Below are 19,154 nucleotides of genomic sequence, written 5' to 3' on the forward strand. Positions count from 1 at the left end.
ATTTCTTCCTAAGGAGCAATTTAATTTAAAATAATATATATAAATCCTTAAACACAGACACTTCATCATTCAGGAAAGAGGCATAAATTAACTCACAGTGATTTATGAACTGTGTTCTGAAAGTTTCATCTGAGCCTCTAAATAAAAGGAAATTTTCCTTTTCCCACATTTTTTTAGCTGTTTGGCAAATTCAGAACACCATTCCAACTGTGAAGGACTGGGGTGGCAGCATCATGTAGTGTGGGTGTTTAAAAAATAGATGGCATCATCATATAGTTCAAACTTAATCACCGCTGGGGCTTCAAACAATACAATGGTCCTACAGGTACTTTATATCTTCACATCTATAAAAGAATGGTAACAAAGTGAAAGTGTTGGAATGGCTGTCACAAATCAGACCTGGATCCTAACAAAAATGTGTAGATTGGAATCTAAACGTCATTTTTATTTGGCGTTCTTCACAAATTCATACCATTATAAAATAAATAAATAAATAAGATAAACTTTCTTTCGGCTTCTCCCATTAGGGGTCGCCACAGCGGACCATCCGCATGTTTGATTTGGCAAGTTTTTATGCTGGATGCCCCCTCCTAACGCAACCCTGCGTTGATTGCTATTAGATTTTGAGAGGAAATTTTTACAATTATGTAAAAATATATTCCTTTTTTAAATATTTCATATTGTATTTAGATTCTTTTTTTGTATTGATTATTTATTTATTATTTGATTTGTGCTTTTTTACTTGTGTTGTACAGGAGGGTGTTAGTGGTGATATTATATACAGTACCTAAATTTGTGCTAATGTACTTAAATGTTAGACACATCTCATTGTTCTGACCCTATTTTTATTTTGCCCATTTTGTTCTTCTGTCTCGTTCTTCTTGCCCCTTCTCATTCCTCTGACTCTCTATTTTTCTCGCTCCTTCTGCCTCTATATCTGCTTATTCTGTCTCCCTTCCTTCATCACTGTCTCTCTCTAGAGCACGTCAAACACACCAAGCAGATCCTTCAGCGCCGTTAGAAATGTCAAGCACTGAAGGAAATGAAGACAGCTGCTGTGTTCACAAATACAGAACTGCCCTGAGAGACAGCGAATGTGGATGAGAAATAGACACGCACACCCGCATGCAATGTATCCTTACAAGAACGCACACAAAATATTACCCACACTAAATCATTAACATATGACCTACTTAGTTTTTCTGTTTTGTGCACACGCATGTGGCCTGGCTTGTATTTTGGGCCACTTCATCGTTCAACCTGCTGTACCACAATATCTTTCTACAATGTATTGTTAATCAAAGTAAAACAATGAAACTTCAGAAACTCAAGTCTTCAGTAAACCAGCAGCCTGAAGAGAATGGGCAGATTGGTAGGGTCCATCATTTGATATTCAGGCCCACTAGGCAATGAGCGTAGCATCACCATCCTCTGAGGAGCCCATTTGCACCAGCTCTAGAAATTAATTAATTAATCATAAGTTTTCAGTTGGTGTTGGCAAGAAAATGAGAATTTGGTGGTCAAGTCATAGTGCAAAGCTTAATAGACAGAGCTGGAGACAAGTCAAATTAACCCCCACACACAAGACATGAAGCTGCGAGTTTGAACCCCAGCTGAAATACTTTGACAGTTACAAACTCTTCTTTGGTTTTAGTTAACATAACTCACCAGTTTGGCAAAGAACATACTGGCAGTTTGACAAATGGTCACTGAAGTTGTCATTATGATCCCTGCATCACCCCAAATTTAGTTTCATGACATTTTATTGGCTACCAGATACTATGGTGATTATGGCAAGATTAACTAAATGTAATTCTGTATTTGTCCTATTTTAGTTTATAATATCTACTAGCCCTCTAGATACACTCTGAGCAATCAGTATTTTCAGGTGCCAGGGTGTGCAGTACATACAGAGGTTTATGCAGGAGGGGGAAAACAACGGCTTTTCTGGTTTTATAAGACAAAATGACATTGGCTCCCATGACTAGTCTGTCATTATTATTTCTCAGTGGAAGCTGTCATAAAAGTATTTTAATTCCTAAGCATATTTCCATTAATAATTTGCAGGATTGGTGGCGGTAGATTGGGCCTCAAATAATTAAATGACAAATTCCGAACAGCACTATTGCTCCCGTCTTGCTGCCATTCAAATAACGTGAGCACATCACACTTATTAGTTTAAGTCTATAAATCACTGGGTGATTTTATTTAGTGTATTTCATCATCTCCCCTGAAATCGCTTTCTTTCTCTCACACACACACATACATGTTTTGCTATCTTACTAGTGAGGACCTTGAACATTAATGCAGAAAACGTATAGTATGCCCACATCTAAACCCAGCCTGAATCTCAGTATTTAGAGATAAGCTTTGAGCTGTTTACATTAAAGAAAAGCGGCAGTTTCTGTGCACAAAAAAAAAGAGTTTTGTTCGAGTTGAGATGCATCTGAAGTCCCCACAATGTCAAATGTCATATTTTTCAGATATGTATGTAAGTGTGCATGTTATTTATGTTTATGTGCTCTGGGGTCCACTCAGGCTGGAGGCATTAATTGTGGTCAGAGATTTACAGCAGAATACTAAGTGTGTATTCTTCGAGTGATTGTGTGAAGTGACCCCCAGAGTTGCATAACATAACATCATGTACTACATCATGTCGTTTCTGTAGCTGCTGGTGATAAATAAGCGGTGAAAACTTATATCAGTACAAACATACTGAGCCGTGGTTATGTATGTATTCATGTGTCTGTGCCGCAGCGTGTACAGACACACTGGAGCTGCCAGAACAGATTTCACAGTTTTCATATTCTATCTTTAGTTATTTAAGTCCATGCAAATGTGTGGTGTTCTTTTTTTGTTGCATATATTAAACCTGTCACATGATGTAGGAAAATGTATGCCATTTATAGCATAGTTTATGTTCCCATTTTTAAATTATGTATCACTCTTTTGGAAAAAAAAAACTTGGTTGTGTTATTACTTGTAAAATGTTTACTCATTGAAGTTCCTCTTTATCTGTTTGGTATTTAGAGCATTGTGTATTTGATCCCACAGGGTTTCTAAAATCTGTAAGTGAATGATTTTACATTAGCATTTCCTTATCCAGATGTGGACATTACACTGGTGCAAAGACAGAATTTTTCTTTCAGGACAATAAAGAAAGCTCAGCAGCTTAAGAAATAACCTTTGCATATTCAAATTCTGTTTTAGCAACCCGTTTCTTCTTTCACATATTTAATTTATTCTTAAAATATTTCAGAATAAAAAAGTATTTTCATGTAAATGATTCTAAGACTCTCTTAACTCTCTCTGTATGTGTCAGCACTCTGATGGTGGCACTGTGCAAACAAACACAAGCACAAAAATAAATTAGATAAAATCCATTGAGAAATGACTCAGGTTTTTTTTTTTTCTACACCTTTACAATACGATAGCAAATAGCGATTTTCATGGCCCCGCATACTAAAGTGGGATATAAAGTTCAGTTCTCTGTGATCGATCATTTATTTTTTTCCCCCCTCTGTGCGCTGTCCTTTTTTCCATTCATCAGTTTAGTATAGAAGAAGTGGTCATGTGTGTGAAATGGGTGTAAAAGGAGAGCTGCTACTGCTGCAGGAGAAAGAGCAGGCTGCTGCAGGCCGGCATGAAACACAGCGTATTATCCACATTCTATCACTGCCATTCCCACCACATTATTCATGTTAAATAAGGTTCTCTACAAAGATACAACATAGAAAACTGTTAAATATATAACGGTAGGCCTTTCAAAATACATTTAATTACTTCTGGCTCCTCTTCTGGCAATTTGAAATGATGTTTGTTTGTTTGTTTGTTTGTTTGTTCCATATATTCACTTTTTTTGTCCAATGAAGATCAATGCTTGTACTCTGTAGCTGTGACCAACCATGCTTATTGCAAATTGTCCCAAAGTTTGCTACTGAAAAAATGCAAATCTCATTTTCTTTATACACATAATGTATGTATACAGTGCCTATATTTCCAGTTTTCAAAATACAGTGTGTTCAGTTCAAGAAAAAAAAAAAATGTATGCAAAGTATTAAAGGTACTACTGGAATTGAGTTCATTAGGAATAGTTCATTTGCACATCTCGAGTCTTCAATGCCAGTGCTTTAAAGTGATGGACATTGGTGTGTGGGCTTGATGTATTAATTTCTCCTCGTTCAGTCCCTCCTTTCTGAACTCCGTTTGTTAAGGTAATGTTTGTTGAGCTGTTTGTTTGTCACTTTTCCTCTTTGGTCAGTAAAAGTTGTTTGAGTGCCAAAGGTGGACTCCAGCAAAAGGCCTATTCACAGAGCACGCAGGTCAGAACCTCAAGTCTGGCCTTGAAAAGGGTGCAGACATCCAGTGGGCCTTAAAGAATGCAAGGCCCCTCACAAGCAGTAGTCCTGCGGGCTCTCGGGTGCTCTGTGTGAGGTGCTATGTGGACGTATGTCCTCCGTGGCACTAGGGGGCGCTGCCCATTTACAAAGCGGAGCTACAGACAGGCAGTTGAAGGCGGATGTTGAGCCAATGACAGACAGCAAATTATCTACAGCAGGCGGGTGGGAGCAAAGAGCTTGTTGGGCTTCCATAGAGTCCACAAGAAGCTCTCCACACCATTAGAACTTCGGCCAGTGTTAGGAGACCTGTAGACATACAAAACACATAGAAAACACATTTAGACTTATGAATTTAAGGTCTATGTACATGGCAATAAATGTTCCCGGGAATCGGTTAAATATATGTAGTTAAATATAGATTAGAGGCTTTTCAAAAGGAAAATTACTTCTGGCTCTGACTTTTTCAGTGTTTGTATACATGCACTGTGCTGGAGGTTGCTGGAGTTTATTTTCAAGTTGTGTTCATTTATATAAACTGTATCAGCTATATAAACAATATAGCAGCAACATGGTGGCACAATGGCTAGTGTTGCTACCTTGCAGCTTGAGGGTTTGCTCTTTTGACAAATATGTGAACTTAACAGTCAGTGTAACTAATATAAGTATAACCAGAACTTATATTTCTGTTTCTATGACCTCCTGAAAGCCACATTTTACTGTACAATGTATATTTATTTGATGACTTATCAAAGCCTGAATGAATTCGAAAATCTCCCTTTATATAATGCTTTAAATGTAAACTGACCTAATTAAACTACTGAACTATTGGCATTTTAAACCTCAATAAAGAGCTGGAAAAAAAAAAAATCAGTTTTTCTACATCAGTCTCATCAGGTCTGAGCAGCATAGTACACAAATGCTTGCCCTTGAAACAGAATCTTTAATAGATTTATACTTGTGAAGTTGAACAACACTGATTCCGCCCACTTTCGCGCCTGTGAATTGTTCTAGTTGAGTGGTGTAGCCGGCTGGGAACCATGCTCATTACATTATTATACCATACACACATATCTGAATATTATCTAATTAGAAAGGTGAGCATTTCTAGGCAGTGTTTCCTAAATCTTTTTAATTAAAAATGTTTTTTTTAATATATATACATTATATGGCCAAAAGTATTGGGACAATCTGACCTTTCCTGCCATATGTGGTACCACAACGCCGAAGGCACACAATTGTAAAGGATGTCTTTGAATGCGGTATAATAAAAATCTTCCGCTCATTTAAACTTGGAAACCTAAACCTGTTAGCAATGCCCCTGTGCACAAAGCGAGCTCCATGAAGATATGCTTTACATGGTTTGGAGAGGAAGATCTTAAGTGGCCTTTGGGATAAATTAAAACACCTACTGCACCCCAGGCCTCCTCAACCATTACCTGACTTTACTAACACCCTTGTGGCTGATGAACACAAATGTCCACAAGCACACTCCAAAATGTATTGGAACATCTTCCCAAAAGAGTGGACGGAATTATAAAAGCAACTTGCGACTAAATGTGGAATGCAATGCTCAAAAAGCACATACCACACTTATGAACAGGTGTCTGCAAACTTTCTGCAATATAGTGTAGTTTAACACCCCCGAAGTAGTCTCTGAAACTTTACATTGTTTTATAGATTAAGATTTTCGGGCTAATTTTAACAAAGCACCCTAATGAATGTAAAACGACCCAACAAAAGATTTTCGGGTGCAACTGCCTTATAAACAGATCAGTGTTTTATTAGATGGCAGAGGTCAAATGAAGCTCATGCCTTACGTCAATTTAACTGTCGCTTGATACTTTATTGAACTGTCAAGTGATTTTGCTACCAAGGGGAATAATGAGGAATCTCTATGCCATCTGGATAGTGCATGCTCCTCCGCCAATGAGATAAGGCCACTGAATTCTTGCTAGATGGCACATGTCTTTAATAACAATGAACTCTTGACAAGTGCATAGGGAGAACTCGCTGGCATCGGAAAGGCAGGTGTTGGCTTAGAAATGAGCATGACTAACTATAAAGCAGCAGGAATGGAGCAATCAAGATTTAGAATGATCCCCAATTTAATAGGCAAATGACACATGCTCAGGGAGAAAAGTAATTGAATGATTGCAGAGGACTGGAGCTAAAGACAAGGGCACGTATTTAATGCACCACTGTAACTTTTAGGTAATTAAATCGACCATAAAAGCACTGTCAGTACACAGGTGTATATTAATTCTATCCATGCGAGTCCTGCTACCCTTTGGTGATTTAAGAAGCGTAATTTCCATATCTGTGAATTTTCATTAGCACAGGAGAGCGCGCTGATTTTCGAGGGCTTATGTGTAGGAATGTTTCTTTAAATTCCTTAATTACAGCCATTTTGTTCGCTGGTAAATGAGGTCTCTTGCTTAAGTCTCCTTATCCTTGCGCAATCCGAAATAAACTTCCGAAAGGCTTGAACATTCACAGATTTACAAAACAGACGCTATTTCTAGGCCACCCAATAAACAATGGAGTGGGTCAGTAAACATCAAGTAATAATAGGTGGAATTGTGTGCTACGTTAGTGTCTGTTAACGAAAAGTGAGCCAAGAGCAGATGGGTGCGTGGTTTGAAGCTGGTTTGCATCTGGAGCAGTTTAGGACCACAGCACACCTAAAATGAATGCTAAGTTGGAATTAATTTGTTTTATAGGGTGTAATGATTGAAAATGAGACAGAAAAATAAAATGTCTGCTGTGTTTGTTATGGTCTCCTACAAGAGTATTCTCTTTGTTACCTTTGTGCTGAAATCTGGATGTGTTTGTAGAACAAAGTAAAATGGACAAGGGGAAGCATACTCTCGTCCAAGCTGCCTTTTCACTCTAGTCTACAGGAAAAGCAATTTCAGGCCCTTTTTTTTTGGCCTGGAGCAACAGCAACCAGAAACAAACACTAAAATTGGACAATCAGAGGTGTAGATTGAGCCCTTTTGGATAGTTTTATAACCCGTTCTGCTTCTCCTGTGTTTTCACAAAATAAACCCTTATTTTGGGAAGAATGACAGGACTGGATACTAAAATATATCTAACAGTGTTTGACCTGAAGGCCTTGGGCATGTGTCTTGCACAGGAACGAGTGGGCTCATTCAGGCTTTGATAACTAGGGAAGCTCAGTCAGTGGCCCACAGTTTACCACTCAAGAGCCAGTTATACCACCTGACAGTCCTGGAGCAAGTTAACTTGACTAGAATTGCATCACTGGTGGTTCTAAGAAAAAAACTGAAAAAAGCTCCTTGAATTTGCCCAGAGGCTTCTGAACTGCCTCCTGCAAGCAGTGGTTTGTGGGTTGTGGTTTGTAGTGGGCTAATCCTGTGAAGACAGGGAAGTCTGCTGAAAGGTTGGTGATGTTACAGTTTACCAAAATTCTAGTTTATAAGAATCAAGATACCAAAAGTATCTTTGCTCGCTCAGCAAAAACATGTCATGCCATGCTTTATGGAGTGTACCACATGGACTGGCACACTTACTGCTGGCATTAAAGCTTACTGAACAAAAACATTAGGTGGTCACCTTCCAAATGCAGTGATGGGACACTCCATATCACATCACAGTGTGCAATGATTTGTTAAGACTTTCTGACCACATTCCTCTGCAGTAGGTCTGTGATGGCAATGTAAAGAAAACATTCACCATGCCTATGTCTCAGTCTGTGGGAGTATATAAACAGGCACATGAGGTGCTGGGACTGAGGACTTTCTAAATGGTGTCAGTGAAAGAATATGGCAAGGTGATGGTGTATTTGGGCATGGGTTGGTTTTGTCATGAAGGGGTTTAAAAAAACAGCAGGGCAATGACTGGTATGACACATAGGAAATGATTTTTCTATTTATATTTTTTCCCTCTTTCTCTCTTTCTGACAGCAGACAGCAGCATTGTGTTTGTGAGTGAACAGTGGAGCAGAGCAGCTGGAAAGCCGCTAGTTTGTTTTCATTTGTTTGTCTTTGTTTGACGACAATGCTGGTGTTCTGCGCTAGAAGCTAAGGGGTGAGATGAGTGGGGTGCTTGTTAAGGGGCACTCTTTGACAGAAATGAGTTCTGTTTTCAGCATGAGGAAGTGTCCTCATTGGCAGTAAATATCACTTGATTCTCTTACTTCTTTGAAGATCAACAGCTTTATTCATTGAAAATGCTTCAGCATGACAGACATAACTTGAATCAATGATCTATATGTTGAAGCCTAAATTAAGAAAATGGATGTTTCTTTTCCTTGCTACTCTTCCAGTAAAATTCTACCACCACTAGTAATTATTCCAAACTTATATATACAGTATGATATGGCCCAACAGTGAGCCTTGGACAACTTTCTCAAACGCATTCATCTTGTCAATGCAGCAATGCTGATTTTCATGGGAACCCATATTCCTCCATTAAAAGTCATTACTGTCTACTGTCACTATCCTGTGAATGAGAGTGGTGGCTTTGAACATCTTTGTTTTATAAAGGGGCTGCCTCACAATCATCTTTCCCACCTTCTGAAGGCTTTCAGAAGTTGTTTGAAAGGAGCACTAAACCAACTTTTACTTTCAAGTTAATGAAAAGATGAATGTATGAAAATAAAAAGCGTTTCAGTTCAGCTGCTGCACATATGGCTATGAAATGGTTTTCAGTTCACCAAGGAATACAGTAAATGCACATGGAGCAATATGTACAAGCAGTTATGGATGTAAAGCATAATATATATATTGACTGTTCTTTTTAATAATCAGGTAGAGAAGTTCTTTGTCCTTTTCTCTTCTTAAACACAGACATTGAGGATGCTTTAACAGCTTTGAGACACAATACAGACTAAAGAATAAGTGGTTTCCTGAAAGCACAATATCATGACAAGACAGAAATTCAGTTTATCCTAAATGCCACTGATGGTCCCACTGCTGGGGCCGTTTGAGCAGTAGGATCAATAACTATTGATCTTTTCTGAAACGCATACTCCCACAAGCCAAGAAAACATCCCACAGAAACGGAGAGCTGCTAAATTTTGCACGGTGCGTGTGGGACACTCTGGCAGCAGATTCAAAAATGAAGTGTGCGAGAAGCCAAAGAAACATTTGCGAGTAAAGCCAAGAGAAGGAGAAGAAACTAATATTCGTAGCACATATGGAGGCTTTCACCTGGGTGTCCATACAGTAAACAAGCCCAGTGAAGCATACGGCCTCAAGCTGACATTTTGCCTGAATGAACTCGCATGACTTCACATCCTCAAATGTTAGAGAGGTGAACTCTGTCTAACCACTCTAACCATTTATTGTTGTGGAATATCTTCAGCATCTGGGTAACACTGAACCCTTCTTTTTTTTTTTACGGAAAAAAAATTTGTCTGTTACTGTATTCTCCATATCCTGAAGTAGCACTTGCAGAGCTAAGCAAAGTCCAGCAGCTGGAATGGATAACATTAGCTTTAACGAGTTTTAATCCCAACATGTGTATACTATATTACATATTATAATTATTATAATTATATTATATATTTATTTATAATTAAATATTATATTATCATATTAATATATTAATATATATACATACATACAATATATTACATGAAGATGATCTCAACCAGAGATAGCACTACTTTAATCAAGATTTCAATGCTTATGCAAGAAACATCAAAAACAGCTACACACCACATTCACAGTAGGGGTGTAGGAAAATTTTGTTTGCCGGTACTGTACCTATATTTAGAAACCAGAGCCATACAAGATTCAAGATTCTTTCGTTTTGAGTTTATATTCCAACTGCTAGGTAGATAGCAGTCTTCTTATCTCTGAAGTTATTCAGTGACAGGAAGTACTAGAATAAGGGCACCCCACTTATGTTAGCGTTAATATCCACCTGTTTCCTGGGGGTGCTGCTGTATAAATGATTATGGGTATAACTTTCACCGGAAGTAATCGCAGCGCTGATTGACTTGCGCTGAGAGGAAAATGTTTAAATGGTATTAAAAAGCTCAGTAACAACATGTGCTGTTTGTTGTTGCAGTTCTACCAGATAAGCTTAATTTTGCTTAAAGAACAGTGCTCTATACACAAAAAGTTAGAGCAGACCGCACTTGCGAGAGCACAGGAAATGCCTTGCCTGAATGTATTCTATACCTTTATAGAAGAAATAATCTAAAGCTCGGATCATGCTTCTACTGCTTGCTTATTACTGATTGTGATTAATAATATAATACAATTATCATCATCAATCCCACTTCATATTAGGTGTCTTTAATGACTATGTGCATATGTATAAAAAATTATTTAAAAAATGACCATGTTAGGTACAATGATACTAATTGTGTTCATGTATTGCAAAACCCTTAATGCCACTGAGGTGTGATGCGGGTAAGGCTGGCACAGTTTAATGGTACCAGTAGGTTTAATGGGTTAGGGTTGGCAGTGCCATTTTGGATGTAAATGCAGATCACACTGTGTTCTGGTTAAATATATATAGTTTTTCTATATGGTGGAATGTTCTTAATGCTAGCATTCCTAAAATGATATCCTATTCCGAAAGTAAGAAATATCCCAATATATCGCCTTGCTTACAGTTTTGCAATGTATCGCAACATATTGCTGATACACAGCTCTAATTCTCAGTATGCATTGAAAATAAATTGCTGATTAAATCGCAAATACACTTATGCAACTAGTTTGCTGGTGCTAGTTTAACTGAGGTAAGCACATTCCTTGCAGGTTATTTTATTGCCCACATGTGGCATGTGTACATTTTAAGTCTCTTCAGCTCTGATCAAATTCCAACTAAAATTCCTTAATAATACTTTTTTTTTTCAATATCTCTGACAATTGAATCTAGAGTAGAGAAGTATTTTCCCAGTTTCATGCCTCATTCTGTCTTTTGTGTATGCTTGTGTGTGTATGCTTGTGTGTGTGTGTGTGTGTGTGTGTGTGTGTGTGTGTGTGTATGTTTTTTGTGTGTTTTATCACAAAATAATGGATGCTTTAAAAGTACAGTATGCTTCAAGAATGTCGCTAGAATAGGTCAGGTCTCCACACTGTCTCTATCGGGACTCAGGAAAAAAAAAGGAGCAATCTATCTAAAGAATATGATGGAGCAGATGAAATGGGTGTTTCATCCTTTTATATAGTAAAAATCAAACAGATCTTCTAATTCGAGTTCTTCAAAGTAGGTATGATTCCTGCCTTACAAATTGAGATGCTTCTGATCTCTCTACAAAAGATTTGATATGTTCAGAAATCTATTCATTTTCAAACACAAACTCATAACCATCAGGCTCAAATGTGCTTTTTGAACATCCAATTCCAGATTTGGTTTCCAATTTACTGTTAGAAGAACGTCCACGCTCCTTTAATGTTCCACTAGGTTTTGGAGCATGTCCTTAGGACAGCACAGTTCATTAGGAATGGGTGCCGGTGTCAGGCGAGGAGGTCCAGGGTGCAGTCAAGATTCCAGTATATAGTTCTTAGAAGTAGTATAAATTATTTAGCAAATAAGATAGGTAGCTTGCATATATGTAATTACAAGAGGAAATAATCAATGTCTTCACCAATCAATTCACCAACAGGGGCTGGAAATTGAATGGGCTAAATAAAGAAAGACCTTTATAATAACAAATGAGTGCCTATATACACTTGTGCATTTCAACCAACTTGTTTTCTTCACATTTTAAAGCTATAAAGTTGTGGCTAAGGCAATGGTCAGCCATGATGCTGCATTTCTGGCACAGTTTATGGAAATAGAAGAAACAATTTAAGAAAAGGGTTTTTAAATGGGATTCAGTCTTTATAGAAAGATATGTACAACAAACAGGCATAACATTATGATCACCTGCCTAATATTGTTTTGGTCCCAAACGGTCCTGACCCCATCAACGTCTTCAACAATTAAGGCTACAGGAGCTCGTATGTTAGATCCGAACACACGGGCCAGCTTTTACTCCCTACGTGCAACAATGAGCCTTAGCCTATTACCCTGTCACCGGTTTACCACTGTTCCTTCCTTGGACCACTTTTGATAGATACTGACCACTGCAGACCAGGAACAGCCCACAGTTTTGGAGATGCTCTGACCCAGTTGTCTAGCCATCACATTTTGGCCCTTGTCAAACACTTGCCCATTTTTCCTGCTTCAACTTTGAGGACAAAATGTTCACTTGCTAATATATCCGGCCCACTAACAGGTGCCTAATCAGTGCTATTCACTTCACCGGTCATAATGTTGTGAGGTCATGATGTTTAGCCTGGTCGATGTATGTAAACAGGAATCAAAATTTTAGAACTAATATTATTATTATTTAATAACTACTTTTTACTACTAATTTATTTTGCAGCTGTTCCTCATAACCCAGCCTGCAATGTAGAAAGTGTTGTGAGAGCATTACTAGAATATTGCATTGCTTTATGTTTCCTAACATCTAAAATGTAGGACAGACTGTTTTATTTCCAGCTCATGTGTTACTAGGCCAGTTAGTGACAATATAGCATAGTGTATATCAAGAATTTATAGTGCTGACAGCATTGTCAGCAATAATGATGTAATGATTCACATTATATTGCCCTACCTTTCATGCTTGACCTTTTAGGACTTTGAGGACATACGAAGAAAGGACATATGAGCAAACAGCGCATTAATGTTTCCAAAATCAATGGGCTGCCCTAAACGCAGTTCACATGGATCTATTTTCCTCTACCTTCTCCTGAAGTATACACCTGGGGCTGTAGCTCTAAGGACAAATAGGACATCTTTTATCATCACACAATCCATTATGGTACCACCTCACATTCTTAAATAGATCAGTTTTGTCTTGGTGCATTTGTCTTAATTAGAGCTTTAAAGCTGAGAAGGTCTGTTCCTTGCTATACTATACAAGCCTGTGTGGTTTGCCATGTTTTGTGAGAAATGAACAGGGAGATTCCACTGCATCATAGTTTCTCACATGACAATCATCAATGATGACTCTCTCTGGAGCTTGGGAGTTCTTCTGACTAAATCTGAAGCAAAGGTGTTGTTTACCTGAGAGAATTGTTGTTATTACAGTTCTCACCTGAATTAGTGTTGTTGTGGCAGATCCAAAAATGGAAAAATAAAAGGCATCTCTTTCAGCTCTGCTTCCTGTTATTGTTTGTCTTAGATGAAGCTCACTTGGTGGCAAAGAATGAGAAACGAGAAGCTGGCTGAGCAATCATGTACGCTGCTTTTTCAAGCTAACGCTGCCAGGTGGTCAGGAATAAACGGAAAAGTGTGAAACAACAATGGCCAATCCATTTAGAGTCACTCAACAAGCGTTCTTAGGTTTCAAAAAGTCTTTCTCAAAGTTATACTGCCTTGATAATCATATCCGTTCGACTTTATTAAGCATGACCTAAAATGTCCTAAATATAACTCGGAGGAAGCCTTGCCTGAAATTAACTCTCCAGTGTATTCCTCATTTTCCAGTGAGACTCAAAATGGAGGCAGTGGGCCTGGACTGCTGACTTGGCGCATAAGAGCTGGCAGAGCAAGCTAATGGTCTGCAGCGGCCGATAGAGCATTTGCATGGAAAAGCAGCTGTCGTCTCAACGGCCGTTCTGTTCAACCCAAGGTTTGGGATGTGTCCTGAGGTGCCAAGCAGACCCAGTGGGATCAATTACCCAGGCCCCAGCATGCACCTCAGCACTGAATGGGCAACAATCTTCTGCACTCCGATCTCCACCGGATGCCTCCATTTTCGCAAGGACTTTTTCTTTAAAAAATAAAAAGTATAAACTCATTTTTAACACACACTAACAAATCAGTTGCATGAACACATCGTGAATTTCGTCGACCATCCCCTAATATTCATCACAATAGTCTGGTAAATGTTAGATGAGGCAAAGAGAACAGCTTGTTTAGTCCCACACCAAAGAAAAAGACCAGAGAACACCAAAGTGCATGCTTCAATCGAAAGTGGCGTGCTTGAAAAAAATAGCTGATCACTATAATTATCCCTTTCTTTCTGTAAAAGTTACAGGCTCCAGTCATGTTTTCCATGATTAATTAAAGACAAAAAAAAGGAACAACAACTGAAAAACAAAGGTTTTACAAAAACACATGTCCACGCATGATAATCTGAGGGGATACCTAGAACACATTTTAATTTGTGTAAAAGTAATTTTAGGATATTACAGTAATGATTTGTACAGTAAAGGTTTGACAAAGGCTTGCATTGTTATAAAATATAAGCCCCCCAGCTACAGCAACATCCTGATTACAGCTGTGGTTGGTCTAGTCATTGTAGAGAAAACACTGGAAGTGAAGCACATGAATGGAACACCAGTCAATAGCAGGGCACCATGCACACATATGGTACATGGTGGAGGAACCTTGAGAACCTGGAAGAAATCTGGTAGCTCAGTGGTTGAGATGTTCAGATCAGAAGAATGTGAGTGAATGTGAGTCCTAGCACCACAACAGCAAGAGCAGGAGCCCTTTAGCAAGACATTTAACTTTCAATTGCTTAGTTGTATAAATGATATTAATGTAAGTTGTTCTGAATATGAGTAACTTAGTATAGATAATAAGCCAGTCACAGGTTTGGCGAATTTAGAGTGGAAGAATCACAGTGGATTGTACAAAGCACTGACCTGAATTGCACAAACACCTTTAATGCCAATTGCGTTCCATGGCTTCCTGCCTGATATTGGTGCCTGATCTCACTAATGTTCTAGGGTTAAAAAGGCAGAAATCCTCACCACCATGTTCTAAACCCTAAAAGCCTTTTTACATGAATGAAGGTTATTACAAAACCGATTTTAAATGTGATGTTCAGGAAGGGCTTCCTGAACATGTATGGAAATTTGTAACCACACTGGTGACTGGTTTGTTTCTCATTTATCACATAAAATATTAAACAAATGATTAAATAAATAACAGTTATAAATTACATCACTATGTAAAGCTAAGCAAGTCTGTAATATTGACTCGTCCAAAAGATTTTTCATTCGTATTCCTTCCACTGATCATACTTACGGTGGAAACTTCTGAAAATGTATACGAATAATATAATTAGTAATTATGTGATAATCCAATAATCATTTATTATATAAATATAATTATAAATAAAACAATAAATAATAAATAAAAGGTTCATACTGTTAATCCTATTTAAACATATAATATATTGTAGTATTATTTTAGGAATTTCATTTTTATTTGCCATTTTATGCTGATTTGCCTTTCATCAATAAACCCACACATGTATGCTTGCAAAGATAATTATAACGCTATTGATTTTCTGAAAATGATTGGAATGCATCTAAACAATGCCAAAACCTCATTCTGTGTCAGTGTTCTTTTCTATGTGCATGAGCTCTTTCAGTCATGCTTTTTACTGCCAGGCTGTCAAATGTGATAAAATTACCATTTCCAAAGATAACACTGTGTGAAAATCAGAACCTCTCACCATCATCTCCTCTCAGGAGCGGCATGGAGAAGAACAGGCTCTCCTGAAGTGCTCTGATTTGGAAATGACTTGAATAAGTTAAATGGACCTCATGCTAATAGAGGGTAATGCGCTCTCTCTCTCTCTCTCTCTCTCTCTCTGTCTCACACATAGACACTCTTTATCATTCCAATTCTCAAATCTAATACTATATTCATAAACCCTTTTCTGTCTCCAGCTCATGCTACACTTTATCTGAATTGTTCCACACACTAAGCTGTATGTGTTAGTTCTCCGACTTTGTGAAAGTCCAGGTAGGTAAATTTCTTTGATTCCAAACATCCAGATAAGTGACTACTGAATAGCTGAATAGTGACATTTTAATGTTCAACTATTAGTTTGATGGATGGAGAAATAAACACTCACCTCTTTGCCTATTCTGTTTTGTCATAGCTGTTTATTTTTTATTTTTTTAACAATCCTCAATGCCAGATGACTCATCAGACCAGAGCAGGTAAATAAAATAAATAAAAAGAATGGACAAAAATCTGTTCAAACTAATGTATCTCCCTCAATTGCTAGCCTCTGCTTTGATACTTCAGTTGAATACTCGGCATAAATGCAGATCACTGTATAAACCGAACAAGGAAATATTCTACAGAGGCCAATCAGGTTTATAAATAATAGAATTGCTGAAACATATAGATGATTTTTTTGTGTTGTTGTTGATCGTCTTTGCTTTGACATTTCTACCAGTGCTTCTTTTGCCTCAAATGAAATGCTTTGCTGGGTCTGTATCTCGACTACCATTCCACCAGCTTGATGACCCCTACTAGAGGAGAAGAAGTTCAGCTGTTCTGCCTTTGTTCTCCATAGAGAAGCAAATCACAAACAAAATCATTTTAATGAGTGTTTATTCTTATCTAGCATCGAGTTACACCTGGGATTTATAATGAATGGTAATTTAGCTGAAAATAGCTTCCACCTCTGTTCTTTCTTTCTTTCCACCTCTCTCTCTCTCTCTCTCTCTCTCTCTGTACACAATAGAGATGAGATCCAGCAAAGTCTAACAAAATTATTTTTCTCAACAGTAGTTAAAATTTTCAGGACTCTTTTTCTAAATTGCACTCTTCTCTTAACTTTGTAAATAATAATATATAACACCAACACGTATTTGTTTTAGATCATCTACATTATAAAACATGGTGCAATGTTATGTAATTGAGCTCATTTTAAAAGACCTCACTTGTTACGGCAGTATCCCTGAGCCTGTCCTACTCAAACCTGTCGATTAAAACTTGGCATGGATGAGGCAGTAATGTTCCCTAGCTGGCAGCTGTTTCCAATTTATCCCAAGCAAAAGAAACAAGGGAATCTAGGATGGATCTGAGCCAAGGAACAGATATCCGGACAAACTATACATACACACTTACACACTCGTTCATTCTACTTCAGTTACTCAGACATACCTCAGCCCCAGAATAAAGAATGAACATGTTAATGGCCTTATTCTCTGTACATGATCTTAAGTTACATGGCTGACAGTAATATGATTAACAAGAGAGACAGATATGTCAGCATTTACATTTTATTAAGCTTTCTCTGACCTCTAGTTCTGCAGGGTTGTGACTACGAGTTTGATAGAAATAGATGTTGCACTCGAGATTCAAATAACAAACTCCTGAAACTGAACTTAAGACTGTAGCACCACTCAGGAGCCCTTTTAACACAAATACTCTATAATCCTTATCAATTCAATGGTTTCAGATAAGGCCCTCTTGTAGACTATGAGTCATTGTCATGGTGAAGGAGGATGTCGACTTTAGGGACTCAAACGCACCCTGTGTTCTGAGAAAAAAAAAGAAGGAAGCTTCATATTTGTCACATACACTTTACAGCAAAGTGAAATTCTTTCTTCAAATATCCAAATGATGTTAAGAAGCTGGAGTCAGAGTGCAGGGTCAGCCATGTTACAGCACCCCTAAACCACAGAGGGTTAAGGGCCTTGCTAAAGGGCCCTAAGGAAGCAGGCTTGGTAATACTTGGTAAATTAACCAAGAACCCTCCATCTAGTGCATGGCATTGCAGAACTGTGCACAAAGAGACCAACAGGGTATCTAAGGGAAGTATGAAATTATTTAGGTGGGAAAAGTCAAACTAATAAAAGCTAAATTGTATTTTAATAATTGTATCTAAGATTATGGTAAATAATAATGTATAACCTAAGTTACACTAATGTGAGGAAAATCATACATTTGAAAAATATCCTTCCTCTATTTGAATCTAATGCGTTTACCTTAGTTCTAGTTACACAACACTAGTAGAGTGCTAGAATTATGTAAGAAAAAAACACATTATATTTGGCTCTGTAGAGTGTGTCTGAACCACAGCCTGAAAAGTCAAGGTGCTCTCTCTAAAAGCTATTCAAATATATTTTTTAAATACAGTACGAGATGTAAGAGATTCCAACAGCAATAATAATATGATGTCATGTTTAAGATTAGTTAAAGCGATTCTATATATGAACATATAGAACAATTGACCGTAGCTCAGCAACTTACAGTTTTCAAAAAATGAAACATTTTGTAGCACATTCTCTCTCATTAGCCAATCACACGCATTTATGTAAATTATGTTGCTAAAAGCAGCTCATCACAGCAGAGCCTAGCGAGATTTTTATTGATTTTTAAAATAGAATATCCAATATGAAAAATGTTTACCCATGAATTACTCATTTATGAATCAAATTTAATCTGTTAACTGCTAGGGTTGCTATATTATTGATACTGCAGGATTATGCACGATAAGGAAAATATTAATAACATTCAATCATGTTAGTTAAATATCCAGACTACATAAGCAAAGAATTGTATATAACTGGGCCTTTATAAATGTTGGATGAACAGACAAGTACAGGGATGTGTTTTTAGCACACCTTTAAAATAATTATACATAAAATATATATTAGAAATGTCTCATCCATGAGTGCACTATTAAAAGACCATTTTTGTGAGTGCAGATAATAGGATCTTTCCTAACCCTCAACATTTTCTCAAAGCAATGCAAAATTAAATATTTACCCTCTTTAAAGAAACCTGACCCTCTTTTAAGGCACACAACACCCAGAAATAACAAAATCTCACCATATTGCTATAGCTGTAGTTTTGCTATAAATACCTCACATTTACTTATAATGGTACATACTCACACTGCTTGTCAGTCATAGGATAAAATCTTGTTAATTTCGCCTCCTTGTTTACATTTGCCTGTCCGCCTCTATCTTGATCTGCCTTCCTGTCCACCTCTTCTTTTCTCGTGCTGTGAAAAAACTAGTGGTAAACAAGTAGCCAGCACATTTGATGGCTAAGCCCGTGAAGCCCCTCAGTTTGGTA

At 37.6% G+C, this 19,154-nt stretch overlaps 1 protein-coding gene across 3 annotated transcripts in view; it reads right to left on the reverse strand.

The window, feature by feature from the left end:
• Positions 1-3,221: 3,221 nt before the first annotated feature.
• Positions 3,222-19,154, reverse strand: part of tafa5a (TAFA chemokine like family member 5a) — a 123,298-nt gene continuing 107,365 nt past the window's right edge. For all 3 annotated transcript variants that reach the window (XM_046874426.1, XM_046874425.1, XM_046874427.1), the window contains one exon: positions 3,222-4,646. In XM_046874426.1, coding sequence (XP_046730382.1) covers positions 4,638-4,646 — 9 coding nt within the window. In that variant the 3' untranslated portion in view covers positions 3,222-4,637. The remainder of the gene's footprint in view (positions 4,647-19,154) is intronic.

Source organism: Silurus meridionalis, chromosome 18, assembly GCF_014805685.1.
Source record: "Silurus meridionalis isolate SWU-2019-XX chromosome 18, ASM1480568v1, whole genome shotgun sequence".
Taxonomy (NCBI): domain Eukaryota; kingdom Metazoa; phylum Chordata; class Actinopteri; order Siluriformes; family Siluridae; genus Silurus; species Silurus meridionalis.